The 26,182-nt window shown below is 38.0% G+C and overlaps 4 protein-coding genes across 48 annotated transcripts in view; all 4 read left to right on the top strand.

The window, feature by feature from the left end:
• The first annotated feature begins 1,802 nt into the window (after positions 1–1,802).
• On the top strand, positions 1,803–2,863 carry LOC126582400 (50S ribosomal protein 5, chloroplastic-like). Its single transcript, XM_050246544.1, has 2 exons — positions 1,803–1,970; positions 2,351–2,863. The coding sequence occupies exons 1-2, from the start codon at positions 1,862–1,864 to the stop codon at positions 2,707–2,709; spliced, it is 468 nt and encodes a 155-aa protein (XP_050102501.1). The 5' UTR covers positions 1,803–1,861; the 3' UTR covers positions 2,710–2,863.
• A 3,971-nt stretch (positions 2,864–6,834) lies between these two features.
• On the top strand, positions 6,835–12,240 carry LOC126582104 (disease resistance protein RPV1-like). The gene is made up of 4 exons (XM_050246110.1): positions 6,835–7,581; positions 8,113–9,217; positions 9,506–9,817; positions 9,917–12,240. The coding sequence occupies exons 1-4, from the start codon at positions 7,103–7,105 to the stop codon at positions 11,933–11,935; spliced, it is 3,915 nt and encodes a 1,304-aa protein (XP_050102067.1). The 5' UTR covers positions 6,835–7,102; the 3' UTR covers positions 11,936–12,240.
• Positions 12,241–14,781: 2,541 nt separating this feature from the next.
• LOC126582410 (uncharacterized) lies at positions 14,782–16,131 on the top strand. Of its 4 annotated transcripts, none has more exons than XM_050246564.1 (3): positions 14,782–15,202; positions 15,344–15,532; positions 15,938–16,131. In XM_050246564.1, exons 1-2 carry the CDS (start codon positions 14,954–14,956, stop codon positions 15,506–15,508), a joined length of 414 nt encoding a protein of 137 aa, XP_050102521.1. In that variant the 5' UTR covers positions 14,782–14,953; the 3' UTR covers positions 15,509–15,532; positions 15,938–16,131. The 4 variants fall into 4 exon arrangements, 3 of the variants coding, with proteins under 3 accessions (XP_050102521.1, XP_050102514.1, XP_050102513.1); XM_050246557.1 differs by having other exon boundaries at positions 15,933–16,131; XR_007609514.1 differs by having other exon boundaries at positions 14,783–15,202; positions 15,344–15,666; positions 15,933–16,131.
• A 1,531-nt stretch (positions 16,132–17,662) lies between these two features.
• LOC126582265 (uncharacterized) overlaps positions 17,663–26,182 on the top strand; it is a 40,704-nt gene continuing 32,184 nt past the window's right edge. For 33 of the 42 annotated variants that reach the window (XR_007609428.1, XR_007609423.1, XR_007609444.1 and 30 more), the window contains exons 1-2: positions 17,663–23,870; positions 24,199–24,313. The gene's annotated coding sequence lies outside the window, so the exon portion shown is untranslated. Of the gene's footprint in view, positions 23,871–24,198; positions 24,314–24,613; positions 24,925–25,486; positions 25,647–26,055; positions 26,125–26,182 lie in introns of all 42 variants that reach the window. The other 9 variants (XR_007609454.1, XR_007609447.1, XR_007609443.1 and 6 more) reach the window with 3 other exon arrangements.

Genomic DNA, 26,182 nt, shown 5'->3' with positions numbered 1-26,182 from the left:
GGGAGGTAAAGTGAGAATATAGAATATGGGTAGTAAATTGAGACAATATAAAATACAAAGAGAAAAATGAGATTTGATAAAGATTACAAGTATCATAGCTAAAAGTAAGTCACATATAACTAACTCGAAACCAAGTTGACTGTGTGGGTTTGGTTGGTTCGTCTGTTTTTTCATCATGAAGGCCTACTCTTAGACAAAAATGGTCACATTCTAGTGAAGTTCTAGGACATGTCAATGTATTATAGAAAGTCTAAGTAGTCACGCGCTATTCTGTGTAACAAAAGTCACATTAGCAAAAACTTTAAAACCTTTGAGACCAACTTGGAAAGAAATAAAGTTGAAGGACTAAAGTGGAAAAGACCGAGAAGTTGAGCCAAAAATTGTGAAATTAATCATAAAAATAATAGAGTGTTGTTGATGTGGCAGGAGTATGATTCTCTTCCCTCCTATTACCATCTCCTTCCATTCCTTTCTCGCACGCTCTTCTTTTTGTTTTATTCTCTATATACAAAATTCAAAACAAGATATGAACGTGGTGTAATCATAACAATTTAAATATGAGGGGATGGAAAAAAAGAAATTAAGATGAGAGATAATCTTACTCTGATGTGGCCACCTATTTTTTGTATTATCTCACCGACCAAACTGGTGTTAATATTCATCATAGATGCCACGCCTATGATGTGGGGATATAAAAGTAATTTTCGGGGGGAGGGGGGGTGATTTCTTGAAGTGCAAAAAAAAAAAAAAAAGTGACAGATTATCTTAATAGTTAAGGCTTTCCTTTTTAATCAATTATTTAAATAATTTCCTATTTAATTAGTGTAGAATATTTTTCGTAATAGAACAGTTCAAAAAACATTAGCCTTTAAAAATGATTAAAATTAAAAAAAAAAAACTAGTGCTAGATTACATATTCATTTTAATCCCTTAAAGTGTACTTTTATTGAAATTTTATATTCTATCTTTGTTATTTAATGTATCCACATTAAAATTTTTAATTTTTGTTTTTGTCAACTCATGCCAACACTCATCTCCACCATTGTAGTAGAGGACCACTTGCTTTAATTTTATTAATATGCACATATTAGTTCTTCAATTATAAATGAACAAAAAAAAATTAAAAGAAATTAGTGACACATAAATATGTAAATATACAAGTGTACAAAAATGACTGTACCGAAATATATAAAATTGAATTCATTGTACAGAAATGTTTACCTAAATATTTATACCAAAGTATATTATAATGAACCTAAATTTATGTACCGAAATGTAGTATATTAAATTATTGTACTTAAATGTCAATATCGAAATATGTGTTCAAAATGTATTATATTTAATTAATGTACTTATATATTTGTGTCGATGGATATACCTAAACATATCAAATGAATTAATGTATGTAAATGAAGAACATACACATTGTATTAGAATATATTAATACAAAAAAAAATTAGTTTACCTAAATGTAGACATCAAAATACATTCTGATGAATAAAATGAGAATTAAATTATAGTTCATATTTGTCTTTAACGAAAATTGAACATAATACCTCTCATTTACAAGTGAAGAGGAGTATCACTAGACCATAGTACTAAGTGGTTATACAATGTTATAACTTAAAACTCATCTTTTTTAAGGATTAAAATGAAGTTTCCTTAAAAAAAATAAAAAATAAAAAATAAAAAAAAAACCTTTGAACCCTGTAGAAGCTTTTGAGAATTCCAAGAATCAACGGGTCAGATGGGTTTACCGAAAACGAACGGTCTTGATTATAATGTTCATCGGCTTATCCAAAAGTGCAAAAGTTAGAACATAACCAACCCAAAATTCAATCTTGAGGGACAGAGCACGAAAATGGGTCTTCTTCTCTACTCCAATCCTCTGCCTCTCACCACCGCTTCTTCCCCTTCTTCTTCTTCTTCGCCGTCTCCAACTTCATCACCTTCATCTTTCTCTGCAACTAGTAAGCTCTCTCTCTCTCTCTCTCTCTCTCTCCCATTTACTTAGTATATCAGCTTTTGCATTTTTCAGTTGTGTATTATTTAATTTACTTCAAATGCTCGCCTAAATTCTCCAAATCACACAGCTCAATTGGGTGTTCTTGGTTGGTTTCTGCTCGTTCAGGTTTTTTGTCAAACACTTGGCGTGCACCCATCCTTAGCTACGCATTCAGCCTCCAATAATCCAATTTTCATCTGCATTTTCGTTTTTTCTAGTGTCAGTACATAAATATGTTTAATTTTTTCATATTCGAGTCGCGTTTTTATAGTTAATTTGCTTTGTATATCATATTTTTCGGCTCATATTCGTATGATAATTTTGTTTTGTGTCTCTGGTTTTCAGTTTCATGGATGCACATGAAACCCAATAATCTGCATCCGAAATCTTTTAGCGGAGTTCGACTTCATATGCCTGTTGTGAAAAGGTCTGCTTCAGTGGTTGTTAAGGCCTCCTCTGACATTGATGGAACTACTGCTGCAAATGAGGGCAGTGAGCCCCTTCCAGATAGCAAGGGAGAGGCGGTGGTACCTGTCGACAAGCTTCCTTTGGAGTCAAAGCTGCAAGAGCGGCTAGAGCAGAAGAAGAAGATGCAACTGGCGAAGAAAATAAGGCTTCGTAGGAACCGACTTGTTCGCAAACGAAAACTGAGAAAGAAAGGCAGATGGCCTCCATCAAAGATGAAGAAGTTAAAGAATGTCTGAGGTTTACCTCATGCTTTCTTGCAGGTTTAGTTCTGACCCTTTTTGTTTATGCTTATCCGTGATTTTTGTTATTGCAAAGATCAAATGTCTCTTCGTATTGATGTAATTTCTTAGTTTGAATCTTGATGATGTCAATGAAAATAGTATTGCCCAACATGATCTGAATTAGGATTATAGATGGTAGAAATGCATTTGCTTTTTCCCTGTCGCAGATGTGAGAAATTTGGTTGATTTAAGCAATTCTTTCATCTAAAATTGTAGAAATTGTCTCAAGTTCTGCTCCAACATTTACAGTAAGTTAAACCAATAATGCCGGGTAGGCTGCTTGGCACTGAAGTTTGTTTGTAACCCCTAGAATGTAGAAGTTGTCTCCCAATACTTTTTGTACTCCCATAATTATCTCTCCAATATGATGAATCCGAATCCGATCATGTTTTTTGCCGCGTAAGCATGTAGAGATTGACATTCAGTGTCGCGGCGAATTTAAGTATTCCATGACTCTGTGTCTGTGTGTAGGCTCTTCTAAGATCAACCCTCTAGTTTGGAGTTTTATCCACTTAACTCTCAGTTTTTAGGAGAGGCGTTAGAAAGAAAACTCTAAACTGTTTAGGATCAAAATCAACCACCGTAGAACACCAAACAGCGGCCTCCCTATTCTGATTTTAGGGGGTTTTTCGCATTTTCCCACCAGAACCAACAACAACAACAAAGCTTTATCCCACTAAATGGGGTCGGCTGTATGAATCCTAAAACACAATTGCGTTCGGTTATGTGCCACGTCTTCCGTTAGATCCAAGTACTCCGAGTCTTTTCTTAGAATCTCTTTCCAAGTCTTCCTAGGTCTTCCTCTACCCCTTCGGCCTTGGACACGTGTCTCGTAGTCGTATCTTTTAACCGGAGCATCTATAGGCCGTCGTTTCAAATGTCCAAACCATCTTAACCGATTTTCTCTCATCTTTCCTTCAATTTCGGCTACTCCTACTTTACATCCTCATTCCTAATAGATCTGCAACACTAGTATTTAATGTGAAACAGATTCTATTGCTAATTTGTTGTCGGCTCTAATGAGTTTTGTCTGTCATACCATGCTTCAATTTTTGTATCGCAAAACCGTCCCTACATGTTTGCACCCGTATGACGAATGAAGAAAATTCTCCTTTTCATCCGAAAAAGAGAGTGTTGGTCTGAAGGTGAAAACCAACCAAGTTCTCCTTCCGTTATAATTTTGATTCTGCTTAGAAGGTTAATTAGGTGATTCTGCTTAGAAAGTAATGTAAAATCATAAATAAAGAAAAGTGATTAAAAACCATAAAAAAGCAAGTAGTGGGTTGGTGTTTGGGGGCAGGTAGCAGAAGGAGAGTTTCTTTTTCAATCATTTTATGTGGGTAGAAGAAAAAGTGAGGATAAAATAGGCTTTGAGAATGAGGATGATTCTCTCTCTTTCTAATCTCTGTCTTTTCCTCCTTTTTTGTTTGAACGATTACGATTAAATCACGTCAACATCTTATATTATTTTTTTATAAAAATAAAAAGACAAAAATATACGAGATGAATGGTGCTTTTATTGGAGATTATGAGGGGAAGATGCGTCAGATTTAACAATATACGCATTTCATCATATTTGGAGTTTTTTTATTTATTTTTAAATTTCAAATAAAAAAAGTTAATCAAGTTATCTCTTAATTAAATCATAACACGAGATAAATATTGCAAAAAACACACAACGGAGACACAAAACAAGGGCGACAGCATGCTTATGGCTAGTCATCAATGGCGGCTCCCCTGACGCCACACCAACCCATTTATCTATTTTTATAATTGAATAATTTATTTGTACACCCACATTTGTTGTAGGGTATAACTAGAATATGAAGTTTATGCGGGGCAAGAGGTAAAATTCATTGGGTTTAAATAAAATTTTCTTTTTTTCATCAAGTCTTTTCCAAGGTTCTAAAAGTTGTTAGGCGCTAGTTGGGCGGCGAGTTGGGGCCTAGCGCCTAGGCGGACTAGACGGATTTAAGTAAATCTATCATATTTCATGTAAATAAATGTCTGCTTCTACTTGAAATATATATAATTTCATCATAAACTACAAAATAGAATGCATATATATCATGAAGTATTGGAACATAATGAAAACATGTGAAATAAGGATATAATGTTTGTTCATTCAAGTATGCAACAAATCTCTTACAATTTATTTGAAAAAAAACAAAATGCAAAATGAAAGTTATGTATTTTCTGTCTAAGTGAGTTGCAACCTAGGCGGGTGCCTAAGTGGTCTAGGCGGTGGGCTGGGGCCTAGGTATTAATCGGGACGGTGGGCTGAGGCCTAGCGCCTAGGCGGGGATTTTTAGAACAGTGGTCTTTTCTAGAAAGATTGATCTCATTTAAAAGTCGTTCATCTATATTTGTAATATCCCATTTCAAAATTTACTATTTATTTTTGTGTTTGAATTTCTAGGTGTATTTGAGTTTTATTTATATATTTTACAACCTTGAGAAAATTGGTTTGTTGGGCATTTTGGACATTTTAAATTTCACTGTGATGTTTGGAGGTGGGTTTAGAGACATGATAGAGAAATCACTGCAATCCTATGGTGATGGAATGAAGTTCTCTATATGTAACTGCTCCAACTTGATATATTTTTTATATTTCTTTTCTATACTTTAAGTATTTTGACTATATGGGGAGGTACTACATATTTCGATGACGAAACTTTTATAAATGGTAGTTGTGATTAGAAACTCTGTAAACTTTTCAAGTATTTTAATAAATATTAGTTGGGACTAGAAACTCTCTAAATTTTTTTTTGTGTGCATGCGTGAAAAGCATGGGTAATAATGCTTCGATCATCCCATTATCATACTAAATTAAAAGAGGAAATTTACGAACAAAAGGGACACAAAACCAAACCTCATTGAGAAAATAACGGAGCACGTAAGACGGAAGGGGAACCTAAAATCCACCCTATGTACAAAGTAAAACATATACAACAACAATAACAAAAAAAACATTTTCTCACTAAATGATTATGTGTCACGTCTTCCGTTAGACAAAATGAAACATATAGTGAAACAAAATTATTTGAAACAATAATTAGTAGAAGCAAAAAGATCATGCAATAATCAGAAGCTGCACACATAAAGGAACATTGGAAGAACACTAATATGCATCATGATTTGTGAAAAATCTCTGTTAAATTGAAGAAACAATTTAAAGAGAAAGGTTGATTTTGACAAAAATATCATTAGTTTAACAAAAAATTTCACAAAATGATTAAATTAATTGACGGTAGACAATCTGAATGACCAATCTATCAATTGTAAATTTTATATATTAAAGTTAAAAGTTATGCCAAATCATTTTAAATAAAAAAAACTTAATAAAAGGACAATATTTGGGTCCCCACTGGGAAAGACCAAATTTACTCACCATATGTGGACCAATCATTTTAAAACACCTATAAACTTCCAATACTTGGAATCTTTGTAACCAAACAGAAATTCTCGCTTAAACCATGTTACCAAACAAGGATCTTCTTTGTCCACTCCATCTTTCGTCCTCCACAACCACCATAGCAGGTACGACCACGGCTAACTCGTCGACTCCACCATCATCAACTCGGTACGAGACTCTCCGGAACGACGACTCCCGTCGCAGGAGGCCATCTTTAGCAAACGCCACGACGAGTCGATCTTGCTGTAAAAGAGAGGGATTGGAGGTGATGGCCAGAGGGAAGAAGGATTAGTGGTGGGTCGCCGGAGAAGGATTGTCCAGATTTGAAAAAAAAGGGTTTTCAAATGGGTAAATGATGATGAGAGCACTGGCAGCCATGGCGTGGCGAGAGGACGGTAGGAAACTAAAGGAATATATGGGATGTTTGGATGCGTGGCTTACTTAAATAACGGGGTGTTTGGTTGCTAGTTTAAATAATGGAAAGTTGGAAACGTAGTATAAATGGGAACTTTAACGAAAAACACCCGGTACTGTTCACTTTAACGAAAAACCATATTTTTACACTAAAAAGTCAATCCTGGTACTATTTACTTTACCCTTTATTTTGTCCTTATCATTAAAACTCAAAGTTTTCAAGCCATTTTCATTAGTTTCCTTTAATTTTATTGGGCCACAAGTGCATCCTCTCAAGTTACTAAAATATGAATGTTGCTTTCTTTCATTTGTTTTTGTTAGTGGACTTTTTAGCCGAAGCGACCGTTTCTTACTTTAGCCAAAGGGACCGCTTCTTTCCTGGCAACTTCCAAACTCCCCCCTTGAAGATGTATTCCATTTTCCTGTGAGAACCAATAAAGGGGGTCGTTGACCTGCAATCTTGAGTTTGTTAAGGGGCTACACGAGACTCACATTAGGCTGTCGATCTTGTGCTTGTTCATGGCTTCTTCTTCTTCATCCGTTCCCGATTGGAAATATGATGTCTTCTTGAATTTTCGAGGCGAAGACACTCGCAAGACCTTCATCGGCCATCTCTACAAAGCTCTAGTTCAGAACTCAATCAACACCTTCATTGACGCTGAAGAGCTCAGAAAAGGCAACGGCCTTTCGCAGCTACTGACAGCTATAAGCGACTCGAGGCTTTCAGTTGTAGTTTTTTCTCAAAACTACGCTTCTTCCACATGGTGCTTGAAAGAACTCGTCCAAATCCTGCAATGCATGGATCATCAGAAGCAGATTGTGATTCCCATTTTCTACCAAGTAGACCCATCTCATGTTCGTAAAATCAAGGGAAGTTTTGAGGAAGCTTTTTCTAAACACGAACATGATCCTAACGCGGACATGGAAGAAGTGCAGCGGTGGAGGTCCGCTTTACAAAGAGCCCCCGATTTATGTGGCTGGGATTCACAAAATTGCCAGTAACTCATTCCTTCATAATCTTATTTACTTACTAGTTTACAAGTTTAGCTAATTTCCTGTTTTGGTCTTTTTAGTTTATAATGATGTTAATACAACTAGAACCAAGACTTCCTTCCCAACCCTCTACAAAATTGAATACTCACCAACTCTGTGCAAAACTTTCCACTGCCACACCTAGATCTTTGCCATTAGAAGGGAAGAGGAAATTAGTATAAGAAAGAGAAATAATGTAGAAAAGACGTCGTCCAACATGAATAAGTAAAAAAAGAACAAGTTAAATTAATTCTTCACCGCAAGATCAATATAAAGGGGCACGACTAAAAGGTCTATAAAACATCTTGAGAGGATATAGATGACTAGTTCTCTTATATGTTGATTGAACTTAGAAACGTGCATTGAGTAAATGAAAGAAGAATAAATTGAGAATTGTTGGGCCGTTACTTTGTGTTTTCAATTTCAATGACAGTGTGATGAGTGTTATATGACAAGCAATCGCAGGACTTCACAGTACTGTTTTTCAAATTTGGCAGGGATGATGCCAAGCTTATTGAGTTGATTGTCGATGATATTTTTAAAAAACTTATCAACATCTTATCAAGTGAAAAGAATGGCTTGGTTGGAATGGATTCCCGCTTACAGAAAATGGATTCACTATTATGTCCCGAGGTCGATAACGTTCGCTTTGTTGGAATATGGGGTATGGGCGGTATAGGCAAAACCACCATCGCTAGAGCTATGTATGACAAAATCAATCATCACTTCGAAGGTCGTTGCTTTCTTGAAAATGTCAAGGGACGTTTTCCGTCAACTGATGCAGGTGAAGCACCACTAGATATGCAGGCAGAAATTCTATCTAGTATCACAAATATGAAGGTGGGGAGTTCAGAGATTTTGAGAAATGGTTTTCAGAAGATGATGGAAAGAGTTGGTAAGAAAAAGGTTTTACTTGTTCTTGATAATGTGGAGAGTTCATCCCAAATTGAAGCCTTAATTGGAAAGCAACCTTCATTTGGTGGCGGAAGTCGAATCATTATAACAACTAGAGAGAAACAGTCACTAAGTAGACTTGGTGATCAGATATATGAGCCCGAGTTGTTAAATGACGATGATGCTCTCGAGCTGTTTATGCAGTATGCTTTCAGTACAAAGCAACCCACAGAAGAATACGTTGATTTGTCAGGCCATTTCATAAAATATGCTCAAGGTTTGCCTTTAGCACTCAAAGTCTTGGGAGCATTCCTCGATAACAAAAGTGTACTTGTGTGGAAAGATGAGTTAAAGAAAATAGCGAGAAATCCGCACCTGGGAATCCAGACAGTCCTTAGAACAAGCTTTGATGGACTAGATGGTTTGCAGAAGGAAATATTTCTTGATATTGCATGTTTCTTTAAACAAATGAAGAAAGACTTTGCAACAAGGATTATGGAGGGTTGTGACTTCCATCCCCATACCGGATTAGACGTTCTAGTTGGTAGAGCTCTTGTCACTGTCTCCTCTGATGGTGTACTCGAGATGCATGATTTACTAGAGGAAATGGGTCGCGAAATCGTACGCCAGGAATCTATAAAAGAGCCTGGGAGGCGCAGTAGGTTGTGGAGCTATGAAGATGTTCATCATGTGTTAAGTCGAGAAACGGTGAGAAACGCACTCCCTCCCTTCCATTAATGTAATTGCTTTGAATCTTCTCTCTCACATTAATATTAGTAAATTTAATAATAGTAATAATTATAATAATAATAATAATAATAATAATAATAATAATAATAATAATAATAATGTTAATAATAATATTATTATTATTAATATTAATAAAAAGTATAAAGCTTCAACTTTGACCAAAATCCAATTCATGAGAAACATGTGCATTTAGAAGTTATAATCTTAAGTTTTGTACTCATTCAATTTGCAATTTTGGTTATCCAGGCTACAGAAGCAGTTGAAAGCATAATTGTGCGTTGGCCATACTCAAACAATGTGGTGGAATTAGACACCGCTTTTTTTAAAATGACAAAACTAAGACTACTCAGAGTCCATACCCACTATTTACAACCACCGGGCAGGGAATCCGATGATGAATGGAAATACAAGGATCTAAAGTTTCTCTCTGAAAAATTAAGTTATTTGTTCTGGCACAAATGTCCTCTAAAGTCTTTATCGTCCAATTTTAACCCAGAGAATCTTGTTGACATTGACATGCAATATAGTTGGGTTGAACACCTCTGGAAAGGAACTCAGGTACGTTCATCATTTGCCTATATACTGCTTTTAAATTGTTTAGTTTTTAAATGCCTTATTATGTAGGTAACACATATTTTCCTTGTTGTATATTGACAGCCTCTGGAAAAGTTGAAAATTATCAACTTAAAAGGCTCTTATCGTCTTAAGGAAACACCTGACTTCACTGAGGCAAAGAATCTTGAGAACCTAATTCTTGGTGGATGCACAAGTTTATATGAGGTTCACCCATCCATTTCTGCCCTTGAAAAACTTGTCCTCTTGGATCTAAGTTGGTGCGGCAAACTCAAGACCTTTTCAAGCACCATTTGTATGAAATCTCTTGAAACCCTTGATCTCTCTTTTTGCTCAATACTTGAGAAGTTTCCAGAGATTTCAGAAATTATGGAGAAGCTTTCAAAGCTTTATTTGCAAGGGACTGCAATAAAAGAACTGCCTCGATCAATTAACAATCTTACGGGGCTTGTTACTTTGAATCTTGAATATTGCAGAGAACTTGAGATTCTTCCAAACAGCATTGTTCAACTCAAGTCCCTGCAATTTCTTAATCTTTCTGGTTGTTCAAAGCTCAAAGCCTTTCCAGAAAATGGCGGAAATATGGAAGGATTAAGAGAGCTTCGCTTGGATGAGACATCTGTTGAAGACCTTTGCCCATCAATTTATTCTCTTGAAAACCTTGAGAGTTTGAGTCTAAAGCAGTGCAAGAAACTTCATAGCCTTCCAAGCAGCATTCACATGAGATCTCTTCAAACCCTTAATCTTTCCGGCTGCTCAAATCTGGATAATTTTTCAGAAATTCCTGAAGTTATGAACCTATTAGAGCTTAATTTAGATGAGACTGCAATTTCAGAACTGCCCTCGTCCATAAAAAATTTTACAGGACTCGTTACCCTGAGCCTGAAGGATTGCAGAAGATTAAAGATTTTTCCAGGCAGCATTCATATGAGATCTCTTCAAGTCCTGAATGTTTCTGGCTGCTCAAATCTGAAGAATTTTCCAGAGTTTCTAGAAGGTATGGAGAACCTAACAGAGCTTAATTTCGATTGGACTATATTTACAGAAGATTCATCAACATTCAAAAATCTTACAGAGCTTGAACGTGAGCAAGCCTCTCGCCGCCGAAAAATTGTTGAGTTTTCAGGGATTGCAATTGAAGAATTGCCATCCATAATTTATAGTCTTACGGGACTTGCTACTTTGACGCTACGGTATAGCAAAGACTTTAAGAGTCTTACAAGCAACATTTGTCAACTCAAGTCCCTAAATTATCTCTCTCTTTCTGGTTGTACAAAGTTTGAGGTGTTTCCAGACATATTAGAAAATATGGAAAGGTTAGCCAGCCTTGATTTGGATCGAACATCTATCAGAGAGCTTCCTGCATCAATTGAACGGCTTCAGGGGCTAGTGTCGTTAAATCTGAAAAAGTGCAAAAGCCTGGTCTATATTCCGGACAGTATCTGCAATTTGTTGAGTCTCGAATGGCTCAATCTCCATGGGTGCTCAGAACTTTCGAAGTTGCCTGAAGACTTACGGTATTTGAAGAACCTTCTCATAGGGGGAACTGGTATACGTGGTTACCGCCCTAAACAACAATTCATCACTTTGGCGGATTTGGCTCAGTTTCGAAGCACTGCACCTATGATTAATGCCATCATTGCCATGGTCCCAAACAATGAGCAAAATGAAGCGGTGGCTGATGGGGAATCCCTCCTCCCCTGGAGCGATGGTTCAGAAATTTTGACAGATCATGAGGAGTCAAGTTATGGGGAAGAGATGAGGCTGCGAGATTTGGAGTTCCTTGAGGCAGAGAGTACACTAGAGGGAACTAGTATACATCAGGACAGCAATCATGGATCAAAGGGTTCCCACCCAAAACGACAAAGTTTCAGCACTTCTGGGAATTTGGATCAGAATCAGAGCACCGCACCGTTGACTGTGACGGTGGACTCAAGCTGCGAGGAAAAGGAGGCGGTGGCTGTTGAGGCAATTTTGAGTTATCTCAAGCAGTCGAGCCATGAGGAAGAGAAGGAGGAGAAGGAGGAGAAGGCGGTGGCAGCATCAAGGAGAGGTGGGAGAATATGGGGTTGTATCTGTGGGTCACGGGGTAATGGGGATTGAGGTATTTGGCGCATCATCACTGATATGTAGTAAGACTGGGGACATGGGAGGTGGAATAAATGGTGATTTTGTGTGGTAGAGTTTATCACTCTTTTGTGTTTTGAGTTGGTTTCTTTATTCTGAGAGCTCTTCTATTTAGTTTTTTGCTTTTTCGCGTATTTCTTTCTTCACCTGCGGTCAGTACGTGGACAGTATTTACTTATCCGTATGTATTGTAAAGTTGTGTTTTTTCTTTCTTTTTTGATCAGGTATGTATTGTTAGTGATTAAGCCTTGAAGCTGATTTCTTAGAATTCAAGTTCCATAGTCTTGTCCTTATTTGTTTGAATTGAAATTAGATGGTTGAGATTAGACTAGCTCATAGCTTCGGATTGTGCCAGCTGTCATAGTAGCGGACTTTGTCTTAGATATACACATGCAAGACATGTGAGTATGAGAGGTGTGTGATGCATGTGAAGTTTGCAACAGTTCCTTCTTGTGTTGTCTTTGAGATTTTTACCAATTCCTATTTTTAATCTCGATAAAATGGAATTATTTGAAGAAGAGTTAGAAACTTCTGAAAAAACCTATCCTCCTTATTTGTCGGGTGCTTCAAAAGCTAAGAATATATGCTTAGATCCAACGTGAAGAGGGGCTTACCAGGTACACAAGGGGGGTGTGAACCCAATTTTCTATTATGCTTAAACGAGCCCTTAGTCCGTTTTAAAAGCTGCTTCAAAGCCCTTACTAGACTGGATAGAGGTTTGCGAGTATAAGAGGTGTGTAATGCATGTGAAGTTTGTAACGGTTCCTTCTTGTGTTGTCTCTCTCATTTTTATTCAGTGGGCGAGATTGAATCAAAGAGGAAGCTGGAGCGACGTTTTCCATTCAGCTTCTCATCTCTTTTGCTTTCAATCCTCTTTCTCAGATTCATCAATCCTCCTTTTACACTGCTAATTCCAGACGACCCAATCGCATACATTGATCTTCCCTGACAAAGCATGTGAACCAAACTTCAAGATCTTTGACATCTGTGTATATTTGGCAATTTTTATGTGAGGATACAGCTAAAACTGGCATCACTATCAATGTCTAAATGGTGCACAAAGATTGGCGAAAAAACGTAAAGGGAAGCAATCACAACAGAGCTTGGTATCCATGTGTTTATCAGCAGAGTCACAGTGTAACCCTTGAAAATTATTTCTTTTTCAGATAATAAAATTTCCTAAATTTTGAAATTTATTTCCGAATCAAAAATTGGGTTTGAATTTTGATTAGCAAGAAACTAGAGAGGGACCTAGGCCAAGATGGATCTCTGTGATATGGCGCCTAGCCTTCTTGGACGCTGATGATGTTTGAGTGTGTTGTACACGTGTCAAAATTGGGTGTTCTTGTTTGGTTTCTGCTCGTTAAGGGAGGCAAGCAACAGATAAACTAAAGGAGACAAGCAAGGTAGTGGAGGGGGGTACAGATGGATACGACACTGCAACAAATGCCAAGATGTCGCCCCTATACTACCGATTATAGGAAATTAAGGAGGACAAGGTAAACCGTCAATATTCAGAATGTCAACCAACAAAAATGGATTTGGGGGGGGGAGGGGGGGGTCGCTGCCGTTTAACCTCTAATAATCCAATTTTCATCAGCATTCTCGTTTTCTCTAATGTCAATATATAAACATGCTAATTTGAAAAGCAAAATGGAAACGTATAGAGTGATTTGAGGAGCGTTTCTATAGTTAAGTTGCTCTGTATAATCACTAAATACATTAGCAATTTTAATGCTTGTTTAGTATCCTATTTGAAATTTTTTATCATTTCTCAAAACATTTCTTAAGAATTTTTCTTGAAAAATAATTTTATTTAAGACTAAAAAACTTGTTTGGTATGTAATTTAAAATTTTTAAATCTTACAACTTAAACTGGACAAAGAGATCCAAAAAGAGGGGGTCGAGGGAGAAAGAGGAAAGAGGATGAAAGAAAGTAAGATATGATTGAAGGAAAGAGAAAGAAGAGAGGATCGGAGGAGATATGGAGGAAGATAAGTGAGAGAAAGAATCGAGATAATGAAGAGAGCGGATTGGATGAGAGACGAAAAAGGTAAAAAAAAAAAAAAGGGGGGGGGACATAGAAAGAAGAAAAGAGAGATAGATTTGGAGTGAGAGAGGAGGAGGGAGAGAAAAGAAATGAGTGAGTTTAAGTTTAAAAACTCTAAAAATTTACATTTTGTGTTTTTAGAGAGTAAACTATAGTTTTGAGTTAATCTTAAGTTCAATTTTTGAAAATAATCTTACCAAACAAGTTTTTAAGGCTTAAAACTTGAAAATTGTTTTTGAATTTAAAAAGTTGGATTCAAGTAGAGTATCAAACATGCTCTTAGTGACTGGTATGAGCTCACCCCATCTACATGAAGAGATATTGGAATAATGATAAGAATATGGTAATTCACAAATGATTAGGATTGTGTGAATGTTAGTTTAAAATGAAGTTTCAAACACGTAGAGTTTATTCTCACTCATTGTGCAATGTGTTTATATGTCAATTCACTTACAAGTGTACAAAAGCAAAACTGCTGATCTTACCGGCCTCATGCACTCATGTATCCTTCTGTTTGTTTGTAATTGTTTTGAATTTATTCAACTTAAATGTGTTTTGTCCATCCAATTACGTTTGAAACAGTTGGTTCTAGTAGCAACGCGCAGACATAATTTTTAGTTACTTTAGTCTAAAGTAAGGTTTTCAATTGGCACTATTAAAATGAACAGTATTTTGAAGTGAATTTCATTTTATTTACAAATCTGTCATTGGGTATTTACGGGCTTGCCATTCTGAACCGAGCACACGCGTTTATCATCGTGCGTTTTGCTTCAATCGTCTCTGTCACACTCAACCTCTCTTATAACCCTTTCTCTTTCACTCTCTTTCAGACTCTGCATCTCTCTCAACCCTCACCATCTTCCCCTTCTCCGTAAAACCCAGAGGCCGAGAGGCCTGAGTCCACATCACAACTCGCCACTCCTGCGGCCTCAATATCAGCAAGGATGAAGGGACCGTCAGCGCCGCGGCCTGAGTTCAAGCCAAGTTCGGTCTGCTTGGCGAAGATGGTTCAGAATTTCATCGAAGAAAGCAACGAGAAGCAACCTCCGCCGAAATGTGGACGGAACCGCTGCAATTGCTTTCACGGCAACAGCAATGACAGCTCCGACGACGAGTTCGATATATTCGGTGGAGGTTTCGGTGATTCAATCTCCTCCGGTTCGTTCGGTGGCGACGCCTCAGATATTCTTAAGGTACAAAAGTATAAATAATGGTTGCTTTGATTACACTTTTTTAGTAGTAAATTGTTTTTGCATTTCTCGCGGTTTCTTGGCAACCAAACACAGAATATGAATATGGGTGATTGATTGTTTGCTTAATTATTGTTTAATCAGAGTCTGATTCCATGCGTGAGCGTCTCGGAGAGAAACCTCCTGGCTGATACGGCGAGGATCGTCGAAGCAAACAAGAATCTCAAACAAAAAGACGATTTGAGGAAGATGGTCACCGACGAACTGCAATCCCTCGGCTATGATTCCTCCACCTGCAAATGCAAATAGGAGAAATCGTCATTTTCCCTGCCGGTAATTAATAATCCCATACCACACGTTCTCAGCATCCAAACGGATTCAAGAAAAAAAAATTCAACGTAAAAACAAAATTAAATTTGGTTGTGGCTTTTGGATTTATGTGTTGGTGATGTCATCCGTTTTGGCCTGTGAGTATCTTCTTATCTTAACTCTCACTCTGCAGTCGAATTAGAGTAATGGCGTTGTTAGTGGTTTATCGGGCACATTCGGTGTTTGTAGAGTAAGGGAAAACGTTGTTTCTTCGAGATGTTTTGATATTGAAAAAGTAAACACAAACCGAGGAGATTAACTACATGAAAGTACATTATTTGACTAACCATTGTAGTTGTTTAGCCTATTGAGGATGAGATTCTTTATGGGAAATTACTTATCACATTGACATATTTTGCCTCAGAAAAGAAGACAAAGGATAAGCACAAAAGTAAACATCACAAAGGCGATTGCCTCTTAGTAAGCTTTCTTATCTCCAATCATGAATGAATATTTGGTGTTTGAAGTACTCTCATCTGTGAACCATATATAATATGGATTTTATATGTACCTATAAATCCTTACAGAAATAAAAAGACAAAGGGTCAAACTTCTTGCAACAATTCTTTACAAAAAAAAAAATAATAATAATGTCAACCTGTCATTACATTTAATGTTACAAGTGCTTGAAATATGTTAGCAGAAGTCCTCCATACTTTGAGTAATTCACCTCCTCTGAGTTACTGAAGAAGTGAGGCAATCACATAATGTTAGGCTAAAGTTTGCAGGGATTCTCTAAAGTCCGCAAAAATCAAAATTTTGATTTCTATTATTTAGACCTCTTTGTTATTATTGGTAATCTGTTTTAGCTCCAGATGGAAGAGCATCAAAAGTTTATATTGTTTAATGAAACATACAGAAAATATGGGAACTGAGAGAGTGGTAACGGATAGTTTCCATGGATACCTACCAAAACTTGAATCAATGGTAACGTATAAATTGTATGGATTTCACGCCTATTTTAATCTTCGTTAACGAAATTAGCGTTTAAGTTGAATAATTTGTACTCTTTTGATATTGGAAATTAGGCTCTGATTTCTCAGTCCTATGCTTCTTGACCATCCATGATTTAATTATGATAGGCATGAAACTAAAATGGGGTTCAAGCATGCATTATTTATGATGATGATGTACAATCACAGTGAGCCCACAACAGATTTAATTAAAATAGATATCTCTCATGCTTTATTATGGTGCTTTACTAATCATGTTTAATTGCCTTTGGACTTGAGCAAGTTACCTATAAATAAATGAAAAACAAAGAACAAAGGCAGGAACCAGAGGCACCAAAATAATTCATTTTTCTCTCTCTCTCTCTCTCTCTTGCCATCTTCTCTGTATTTTGGCTGCTTCTCTCTCCCGTACTCCCTTTTTTACTCTTTGGTTATGTGGTTTTGGGAAATGATTGACGGGTTTGCAGTTCATTTTACGATTTCTAGAGTATTTGCAGTTTAGTTTTTTTTAAAATTATTTAATTATATATATATATTTATATATTTTAGAGGTTTTTCTACTGTTTAGTTTTTGGGTTTTGTCTAATTTTTGTGGTCTGCTTTATATATTGTTCTCTTTGGAAGCTTCTTTCCAGCCTTGACCTTCTTTTTGCCTGGTGCCTTCTCATTGAGTATTGGAGGAGCATTAAAACACAGGTGTGTGTGTTTTGTCGACGTAAGAAATGAACGACATAAAAACATCCGTCTTTGTATTTTTTTTGTGGTTTTCTAACCCATCAATTTCTTTTGAGTCAACCAAATAGTCCCAAATTGCAACTTATGTTCTGAGGTATTATTGTCTAAAATTAACTATGCATGTATATTTTATGTTTGTGCGCGTGCACACTGTGGAATGCAGGCTTTGAAAGTTATTCATGAGCTTTATAAGCACTTTCCATAATTTAAGCCGTCTGTTTTGGGTTCTTTTTCATTAGGTCATCACCTACTGATTAATGGAGAAACAAGGACCATGCCACTGATTTGGGTTCTTTTTCTAATTTTCTGATTTTGGGGTTTTGCAGGGAGTACTGATGTACTGATTTTCTCGGATTTTTTTTTTGTCCTTGCAGGATTTTTGGTCTTTGAAATGGGTACATGTTGTTTTTAATGTTTCAGTTCTAGCGTGTTTCGTTAACTCCGCCTGTGTAAGTTTATCTTACATTGCCGGTCCCAAGCCCGGATAAAGGAGGAGGGGGAGGGCGTCAGGTAGTCGACAGCCGGCACTCCATGATTACGTCGAATCCTTATGAAAATGAATCCAGAACGAAATTGCGCTAAAGCTAGGGTGTCACCCGTAAGTGGCGCGCTGTGTGGCCCGAGCACAGTGATAAGTGAGCAAGGGTCGTATCTCCATCGGCACCCGGATGCAGTGTTAAATGAGCAAGGGGGCCATAGAAACTTCTTTTCGAACGACTCCACTCAAAGTTGTTTGGAAGCATATGCTCCTATCAACTTTACACGGAACACATAAAAGAAGTACTTTGATCCTATTAGATGGGGGAGGGTGAAGAAGCTAGGACAGAAGGGTAGAGTTCAAGAGAGCAAAATGCGTTTAGGAACGTGGAATATAGGAACCTTAACGGGAAAATCTATGGAAGTAGTGGAAGTTATGGTGAGGAGAAGGATAAATATTATGTGCCTACAAGAAACTAAGTGGGTTGGTCGTAAGGCAAAGGATCTAGAAAACTCAGGGTTTAAACTTTGGTATTCGGGCACAAATAGAACGAGAAACGGTGTTGGCATCATCGTGGACAAGACCTTGACACAAGATGTTGTAGATGTCAAGAGAGTAGGAGATAGAATCATGGCAATCAAGATTGTAATAGGACAAGAACTTATCAATGTGATTAGTGCGTACACACATCAAGTAGGGTTGGATATGAGTTCGAAGGAGAAATTTTGGGAAGACCTTGGAGACTTGGTGCAAGGAATTGCTCAGACGGAGAAGTTATTTATAGGAGAAGATTTAAATGGACACGTGGGCAGGGAGACAGGCAACTATGGAGGTTTTCATGGTGGATATGGTTTTGGGGAGAGAAATGAGGATGGGGAAGCTATCTTGGATTTTGCAATGACATATGATCTCTTCTTAGCCAACACCTTCTTTAAGAAGAAAGAAGAACATGTGATCACCTACAAGAGTGGGTCGTCAAAAACACAAATAGATTTTCTTCTAATGAGGAAAGGGGATTGTATAACTTGTAAGGATTGCAAAGTTATACCAGGAGAGAGCGTGGCTAATCAACATCGCTTGTTGGTGATGGATGTACATATCAAAAGAGTGAGAAAAAAGAACAAGATTTGGAAGTGCCCAAGGACTAGATGGTGGAATCTAAAAGAAGAAAAACAAGTCATTTTCAAAGAGAAAGTAATCACCCAGTGTGTGTGGGATAGAGAGGGGGAAGCTAGCCAAATGTGGGATTCCATGGCTAGTTGTATCCGAAAAGTAGCAAAAGAGGTATTAGGAGAGTCCAAGGGCTTTGCCCCACACCAAAAGGAATCTTGGTGGTGGAATGAGAAGGTACAAACAAAGGTGAAGGCTAAGAAGGAATGTTGTAAAGCCTTATACAAGGATAGGACCGATGAAAATGGTGAAAGGTATAGAAAAGCGAAGCAAGAGGCGAAGAAAGCCGTGAGAGAAGCTAAGTTAGCGGCTTATGACGATATGTATAAGTGACTAGATACCAAAGAAGGAGAGTTGGATATCTATAAACTAGCTAGAGCAAGGGAAAAGAAGACAAGGGACCTAAACCAAGTGAGGTGCATCAAGGATGAGGATGGAAAGGTTCTTGCTACAGAGAACACGGTTAAAGACAGATGGAGAGGTTATTTTCATAATCTTTTCAATGAAGGACATGAAATGAGTGCTTCTTTAGGGGAGTTGAGTAACTCAGAAGAGTGTAGAAACTACTCTTTTTATCGTCGAATCCGGAAGGAAGAAGTGGTTGTAGCTTTGAAGAAGATGAAGCATAGAAAAGCAGTAGGCCCAGACGATATACCAATCGAAGTATGGAAAGTTTTGGGAGAGACAGGTATAACATGGCTCACTGACCTTTTCAATAGGATTTTGAAAACGAAGAAGATGCCAAATGAGTGGCGAACGAGCACTTTGGTGCCTATCTACAAGAATAAGGGCGACGTACAAAATTGCATGAACTATAGGGGTATTAAGCTAATGAGTCATACAATGAAGCTTTGGGAGAAAGTCATTGAGCATAGATTGAGGCAAGAGACACAGGTTTCGGACAACCAATTCGGGTTCATGCCAGGGCGCTCAACCATGGAGGCAATCTATCTCTTACGAAGACTGATGGAAAGATATAGAGATGGGAAAAAGGATTTACACATGGTCTTTATAGATTTGGAAAAAGCGTATGATAGGGTCCTTAAGAGACATTCTTTGGAAGATTTTAGAGAAGAAAAGAGTACGAGTAGCATATATCCAAGCTATAAAGGATATGTATGAAGGAGCAAAGACTGCCGTAAGAACTCATGAAGGACAAACCGAAAGCTTTCCCATAACTGTAGGATTACATCAAGGCTCATCCTTAAGTCCTTATCTTTTTGCGTTGGTAATGGATGAGTTAACAGGACATATTCAAGATGATATTCCTTGGTGTATGCTTTTCGCAGACGATATAGTATTGATAGATGAAACTCAGGAAGGGGTAAATGCAAAGCTTAACCTTTGAAGAGAAGTGTTGGAATCTAAAGGTCTTCTTTTAAGCCGATCAAAGACAGAATATATGGAGTGCAAGTTCAGTGCAAATGGAGGCCAAAACGAGTTAGGGATGAGGATCGGCGATCAAGAAATACCAAAGAGCGACCGTTTTCGTTACCTAGGATCTATCTTGCAAAAGAACGGTGAATTAGATGGAGATCTCAACCATAGAATACAAGCTGGATGGATGAAGTGGAAGAGTGCATCCTGCGTGTTGTGTGACCGCCGTATGCCACTGAAGCTCAAGGGAAAATTTTATAGGACCGCAATAAGGCCGGCGATGCTGTATGGCACAGAATGTTGGGCGGTGAAGCATCAACACGTACACAAAATGGGTGTAGCGGAGATGAGGATGATTCGTTGGATATGTGGGCACACAAGAAAGGATAAGATTAGGAATGAGGATATCCGGGGTAAAGTAGGAGTAGCCGAAATTGAAGGAAAGATGAGAGAAAATCGGTTACGGTGGTTTGGACGTGCAAAGAAGGCCTACTGACGCTCCGATTAGAAGATGCGACTATGGGACAGAGGTTTAGGGCCGAAGGGGTAGAGGAAGACTCTAGGAAAACTTTGGAAGCGACTATGGGACAGAGGTTTAGGGCCGAAGGGGTAGAGGAGGACCAAGCACAATGGCGTTCAAAGATTCATATAGCCGATCCCACTCAGTGACTTGGATTTTCCAAGTCTCCAACCGAGAAGTTTTCCTCACTCGGGAAATTAAGGGAATACTACCTCAACCTACATGCTTCACTCACAAAGCTTCAACATACAAGCTTCAACAAAAGAAAATTCAAAGAACTTAGCGAAGAAGGCTTTGGTGTATTTAACACAATACGTTGAAATGAAGGAAAGCTGTTTATTGATATTCCCGATAAGTTACAAATATGTACATATACATGAGTCAAAATAAACAAACAAGAGGGAGCATTCACAAAGGTTGCTTAGGAGAAGTCTCAGCAGTCGGTAGAGCCCCAGAAAGAGCAGGCACTGGAGGGTGATCATTTGGAGCCTCTGTACTGGACAGAACCCTAGAAGGAGGAGGCAGCAGAGGTTGATCATTTGGAGCTTCATTACGCGGTACAGCCCCAGAAGACGAAGGCAATAAATGCCTTTGGAATAAACCCACAAATCTCTGATGATCAAGTAAAACCTGACCATCAGATTCCTTTATCTGGTCAAGCTTCCTCTTCATGTTTGTAGCATAGTCATGTGCGAGCCGGTGCAACTGTTTATTCTCATGCTTGAGCCCTCTAATCTCCTGTTTGAAACTCATCACTTCAGCCGCCAATGATTCAACTTGGCGGGTTCGAGCAAATAGGCGTTGGGCCATGTTAGACACAGAACCTGCACACTGAGAGCCAGAGAATCCTTAACAGCCAACTCATCAGACCGTTTGGAAAGTAGTATGTTATCTTTGGGAGAGAAGGTTCCTGGCCACTACCGCAGCGGTCATATCATTCTTCATCACGGAATCCCCAACGGTAAGAGGACCAGTAGGGGAGACGAAGGATGGGCGCCATATGTTGTCTGGAGAAGGCATGGCTGCCTCTTCAACAAGGTTCAAGTCAAAACGACAGTCGGAGGGGTCAGACATTTTCAAAGGTGTTGAAGAGAGAAGAGGTCGGACAAATCAAGATCTTAGAAGTGCAAGAATGGAGCTTCTACTGGTGGAGATTCAAGTGTGCTTTGGAACTTAATGCCAACCTCTATAAAAATCTGCACTCGACGGAGCTTGAGAAATCGAAGAGGCGTTTGCTTTCTCAAAAGCTGGGCTGCTCAGAGACCACGAGACGTTTACTTTCTCAAAAGTTGGGCTGCTCAAATACCACGAAGGCCGATCTCAGAAATCGAAGAGGCGCTTGCTTTCTCAAAAGCTGGGCTGCTCAGAGACCACGAGGGCCGATCTCAGAAATCGAAGTGGCACCTACTTTTCCAGCCTTGTCAGCACCTGTCACACGCACACTCAGCTTTGCGGAAATTATGGGCATTATGTCGAAGATTTCTGGTGAAGTAGAAAGCACATGAATCTTACTGTTCAATCACCCACTTCCCACACGCAACATTAGCTCATGGGTACCACAGATAACTTTGCCAAAGTTCTCTGACAAAGTTGAGACACGTGAAGCTTGCAGCTCCCACTACATCGCTCTGACCAAGAAGGGTAAAAGAATAGCAAAGAAACAACACTAACAAAGTTTAGACACATAAATTTTGAAGGTCTAATTACCATATTATTACCCACAAGGGTAAAGGAACAGTACCACTGCTGGATAATTGGAAAGTCCCTATGTGTCAACCTCTGTGCTTCGTGGCAAGGTAGACTAGCAAACATGCCCAACCTTTTCTCACATTCGAGAAAACACTCCCAACAAGATTGCTTGCTCCAAAATCGAAGAGGCACCGCCCTCCGAATCTCGAGAGCCAGACTCCCAACATGATTACTTTCTCAAAAATCGAAGAGACACCGCTCTCCGAATCTCGAGAGCCAAACCCCTAGCAGGATTGCTTTCTCAAAAATCGAAAAGGCATCGTTCTCCGAATCTCGAGAGCCAGATCTCCGACAGGATTGCTTGTTCGAAAACCGAAGAGGCACCACTTTCCCAACTTCAAGAGCCGGATCTCCTTGGATAAAGCTTGTCTGTAATCTTCACACGCAACATCAGCTTTCCAGATACCACAGATCACTTTTTCAAAGTGCTCTGACAGAGTTAAAACATGTGAAGCTGGCAGCTCCCATTACCGTGCTATGACCAAGCAGGGTAAAGGAATAACATTACTACTTGTTGTTAGGGAGACTCCTATATATGTCGACCTCTATCCTCAACGGACAGGCAGACCTGCAAAAATGCTCAACCCTTCCTCATATCTGATAGGGCACTCCCAAAGAAGCCTTTCGAAATATTCAGCTTTCTAGGATTCATATAGCCGACCCCACTTAGTGGGAAAAGGCTTTGTTGTTGTTAGTTCTAGCGTGTTCCGTTCTTCGTTGCTTCGTGATTCTCATTTTTCAGTGTTGAGTGATGGAAATTTGTTAAAGTAGTTGTAGTTTTTTGAGAAAGTTGGCATTTTAGTTATATTTTCTGTTTATTCCCAAATGTAAGACTGGAAAATAATTGAAATGATGGTTTTTTTAAAAACTTCTCATAATTTGTTTTCTGGGATTTAAAAGCATCTTTTCCGGATTGGTTACAAGGATTATGTTCTCTTCAATTGTTTCACCTAATTTTTGTTATTTTAAGTTTTGTCTTTTAAGATATGTATTAAGTCCTGTAATGAGAGATATCTGTTGGCCTTTCGGATTTTGGCATGGGAAAGTTCACTTATTTGTCTAATTAGATTGCATATGCCTTTGATTCTTTATTTAATTCTTCTGTTTGCGTTCGGATGTGATTATCTAAATTTCATATGTTTGGAATTATTCACTTAACACCAATTTGTTACATTCAAATCTCCACCCCACATTTCACAAGTTAAAATTCCATAGAAGTCGGTTCTGCAGATTGCGTCTGCAATTAGATCAGAGATCAACCGCTCTTTTGTTATCCTGCGGAAGATTGCTTTTGGGAAGGATATGAAGCAGTTCCTCTCTGTATGTTTACTCTCTATATGTTTATTGCCATGTAGCTCTGTCTCTTCTAATTGATGATGCTGATTTTACACTGTAATTCATGATGATGATTTAATTGTTTCTTGATTTGTAATTGTTTGTAAATAATGCGGCATATATGAATTGCAATCTGTGTTTGTATGAAAGGGATGGCATATCAAGTTGCTGACTTAATTGTTTATGTTTGCGAATGGTGTTATGATCGATTAGGCGATTGCTGACCTGTGACCTTGTTTGGAGCTCAAATTTTGTGAGCATTAAATTGGATTGTATTGCACTTGGTTTGATGTTTTTTTGGTTGACAATGCAGGGATAGGAGAAACAAAGAGGATGACACTTATAACTGCCCCTCCCCATCGGCCGTCTTCAAATTTGGATCACAAGAAGGGAGCAACATAGATGTTGTCCTTCTTCATTTATATATGGTTAGTGTAAATAATTGGACAAAAAAGCCAAACAAACCCTTTTCTCTCAAATGGAGGCGATGATGTGGTCAACGGCCACCAGCCCCAACTCAAGTTTGGCCTTCATATAATTGGATTATAGTATAATTTTATTTTGGTTCATTTCTTTTTTCTTTATATGTGCAATATGAAAGGAATGGCATATCATGTTGCTGACTTAATTGTTTATGTTTGTCATATTTGCGAATGGTGTTATGATCGATTAGGTGATTACAAAACTAGAACTTGAAAAAGTAACACACGTGTATAATTTTTGTGAAGGAACTGCGATCCAGTGGCCGGATAGAAGAAAAGGACAACGCATGCTCTCTCTCTCTCTCTCTCTCTCTCTCTCTCTCTCTCTCTCTCTCTCTCTCTCTCTCTCTCTCTCTCTCTCTCTCTCTCTCTCTCTCTCTCTCTCTCTCTCTCTCTCTCTCTCTCTCAGTGGCTCTTTGTTCCTCTCCCCCCAAACCTAATGGCTTCGGCTTTGTTCTGATTAGACCCACCTCCAAAACCCTTCCTTGATCACCATTTTCAACAACCCAATTTGAAGCCTGCTCGGATTGGGACCTCTTGGAGATTCGGCGCCCCAAGTGAGATAATTTTCTCCAAATTGTATTCAATTTATGATGCTCCGTTTCATTTTCCATTTTAATTTGGAATTGGTTGATATTTTAGGCGGGTATCGTATGTATAACCAGAACAATTTTTGTGTTGGATTGGGGACAAATTGTCCAGCATTATTAGCTATTTGGTCCCTGTGTATTTGTAATCTGAATAATATGAATTAAGGTTTTTCTGTTAGTGCCCGATTAGTGAAGAAAGATAAGCCTCTTTGCCTTTTTTTTTCTTCTGGTTTTCAAATTTGGGATTTTACTAGGATTTATCATCTGGATATCCTTTAAATTTGTTGGGTTTTTGAGAAAATTAGTGTGTTTTGTTTATTAAGTGGTTTACTTGGTTATAGTTCTAAATTGGTTAGAATTAGGGTTTTCGAAATTTGTTGCTTGCTTGGTTGGTTGTTTGGAAAATGGAGACACTGACTTTTGTTTTATTGCATTTATGGAATACAAGGAAAATTTCTGGGTTATGTTCATCAAGGGTCATTTGAATTTTATACTTTCCATTTTTTTCTTTTTTGTTTGCTTTTTTTAGGCAAGCAGAATGATGTAAATCCTTGGCGATTTATAGTGGCTTTGAAGGGTTGGACTTGCTCTTATAAAGTTCTGGTAGACAAACTGCTTTGGAGCCAGCAGCACTCAGCAGCCAGAGCAGCAGTGTCTCTCTTCCTCATTGCAAAATGGGTGTTTTCAGGGTGAGCCACAATGCTCTTAATTCAAGTAATGGGTTTGTGTTACTGTGCAGATCTGGCTAACTTCGCATTTAGTTTCTTGGAATTGTTATTTTTTTTTTTTGCAATTATATATTTTTAATGCTTTTATGTTTGTTGTTCCGTGCTGGAAAATTGGAAAGCACTGGAAATAATATAGTTCTTGAGCTAATGTGAAGATTTTGTGTTGAATATTTTGATTCCTTTTTTCTATTTGCATTTAGAAAAACAGAGGATTGTGGTTAATTATTGTGCTATGAAGCTTCTATTTTTTCTTTTTATGCCCAAGATTGAATTTGTTCTCTCCGCTGTTGAAAAGTAGAACTCTCTCTATCTCTTAAAAATATGATCCAGTGAACCTTACACTTCTTTTCATGCCTATCCTCCCTCTAAGTCAACGGAGGATTCAAATCCAGCGGGTCCAGCTCAAGATATAGATAAAACAATTCCAACTCTTAAAAAGGTATAATTTGTTAATCCCCTTTTGTTGGAGTTAATTTTTAGTGATGTGTTTTTAATAG

This window comes from Malus sylvestris, chromosome 2 (assembly GCF_916048215.2).
Source record: "Malus sylvestris chromosome 2, drMalSylv7.2, whole genome shotgun sequence".
In the NCBI taxonomy this organism is placed as follows: Eukaryota; Viridiplantae; Streptophyta; class Magnoliopsida; order Rosales; family Rosaceae; genus Malus; species Malus sylvestris.
This window is presented reverse-complemented; position numbering and strand designations above follow the sequence as displayed.

Bases quoted from the DNA above. Each gene is read 5' to 3' on its own strand.
- LOC126582400 (XM_050246544.1), top strand. From the start codon at position 1,862: ATGGGTCTTCTTCTCTACTCCAATCCTCTGCCTCTCACCACCGCTTCT. The intron at 1,971-2,350 runs GTAAGCTCTCTC...TCTGGTTTTCAG, and splicing joins TTCATCTTTCTCTGCAACTA to TTTCATGGATGCACATGAAA.
- LOC126582104 (XM_050246110.1), top strand. From the start codon at position 7,103: ATGGCTTCTTCTTCTTCATCCGTTCCCGATTGGAAATATGATGTCTTC. The intron at 7,582-8,112 runs GTAACTCATTCC...CAAATTTGGCAG, and splicing joins TGGGATTCACAAAATTGCCA to GGATGATGCCAAGCTTATTG. The intron at 9,818-9,916 runs GTACGTTCATCA...GTATATTGACAG, and splicing joins ACCTCTGGAAAGGAACTCAG to CCTCTGGAAAAGTTGAAAAT.
- LOC126582410 (XM_050246564.1), top strand. From the start codon at position 14,954: ATGAAGGGACCGTCAGCGCCGCGGCCTGAGTTCAAGCCAAGTTCGGTC. The intron at 15,203-15,343 runs GTACAAAAGTAT...TTGTTTAATCAG, and splicing joins ACGCCTCAGATATTCTTAAG to AGTCTGATTCCATGCGTGAG.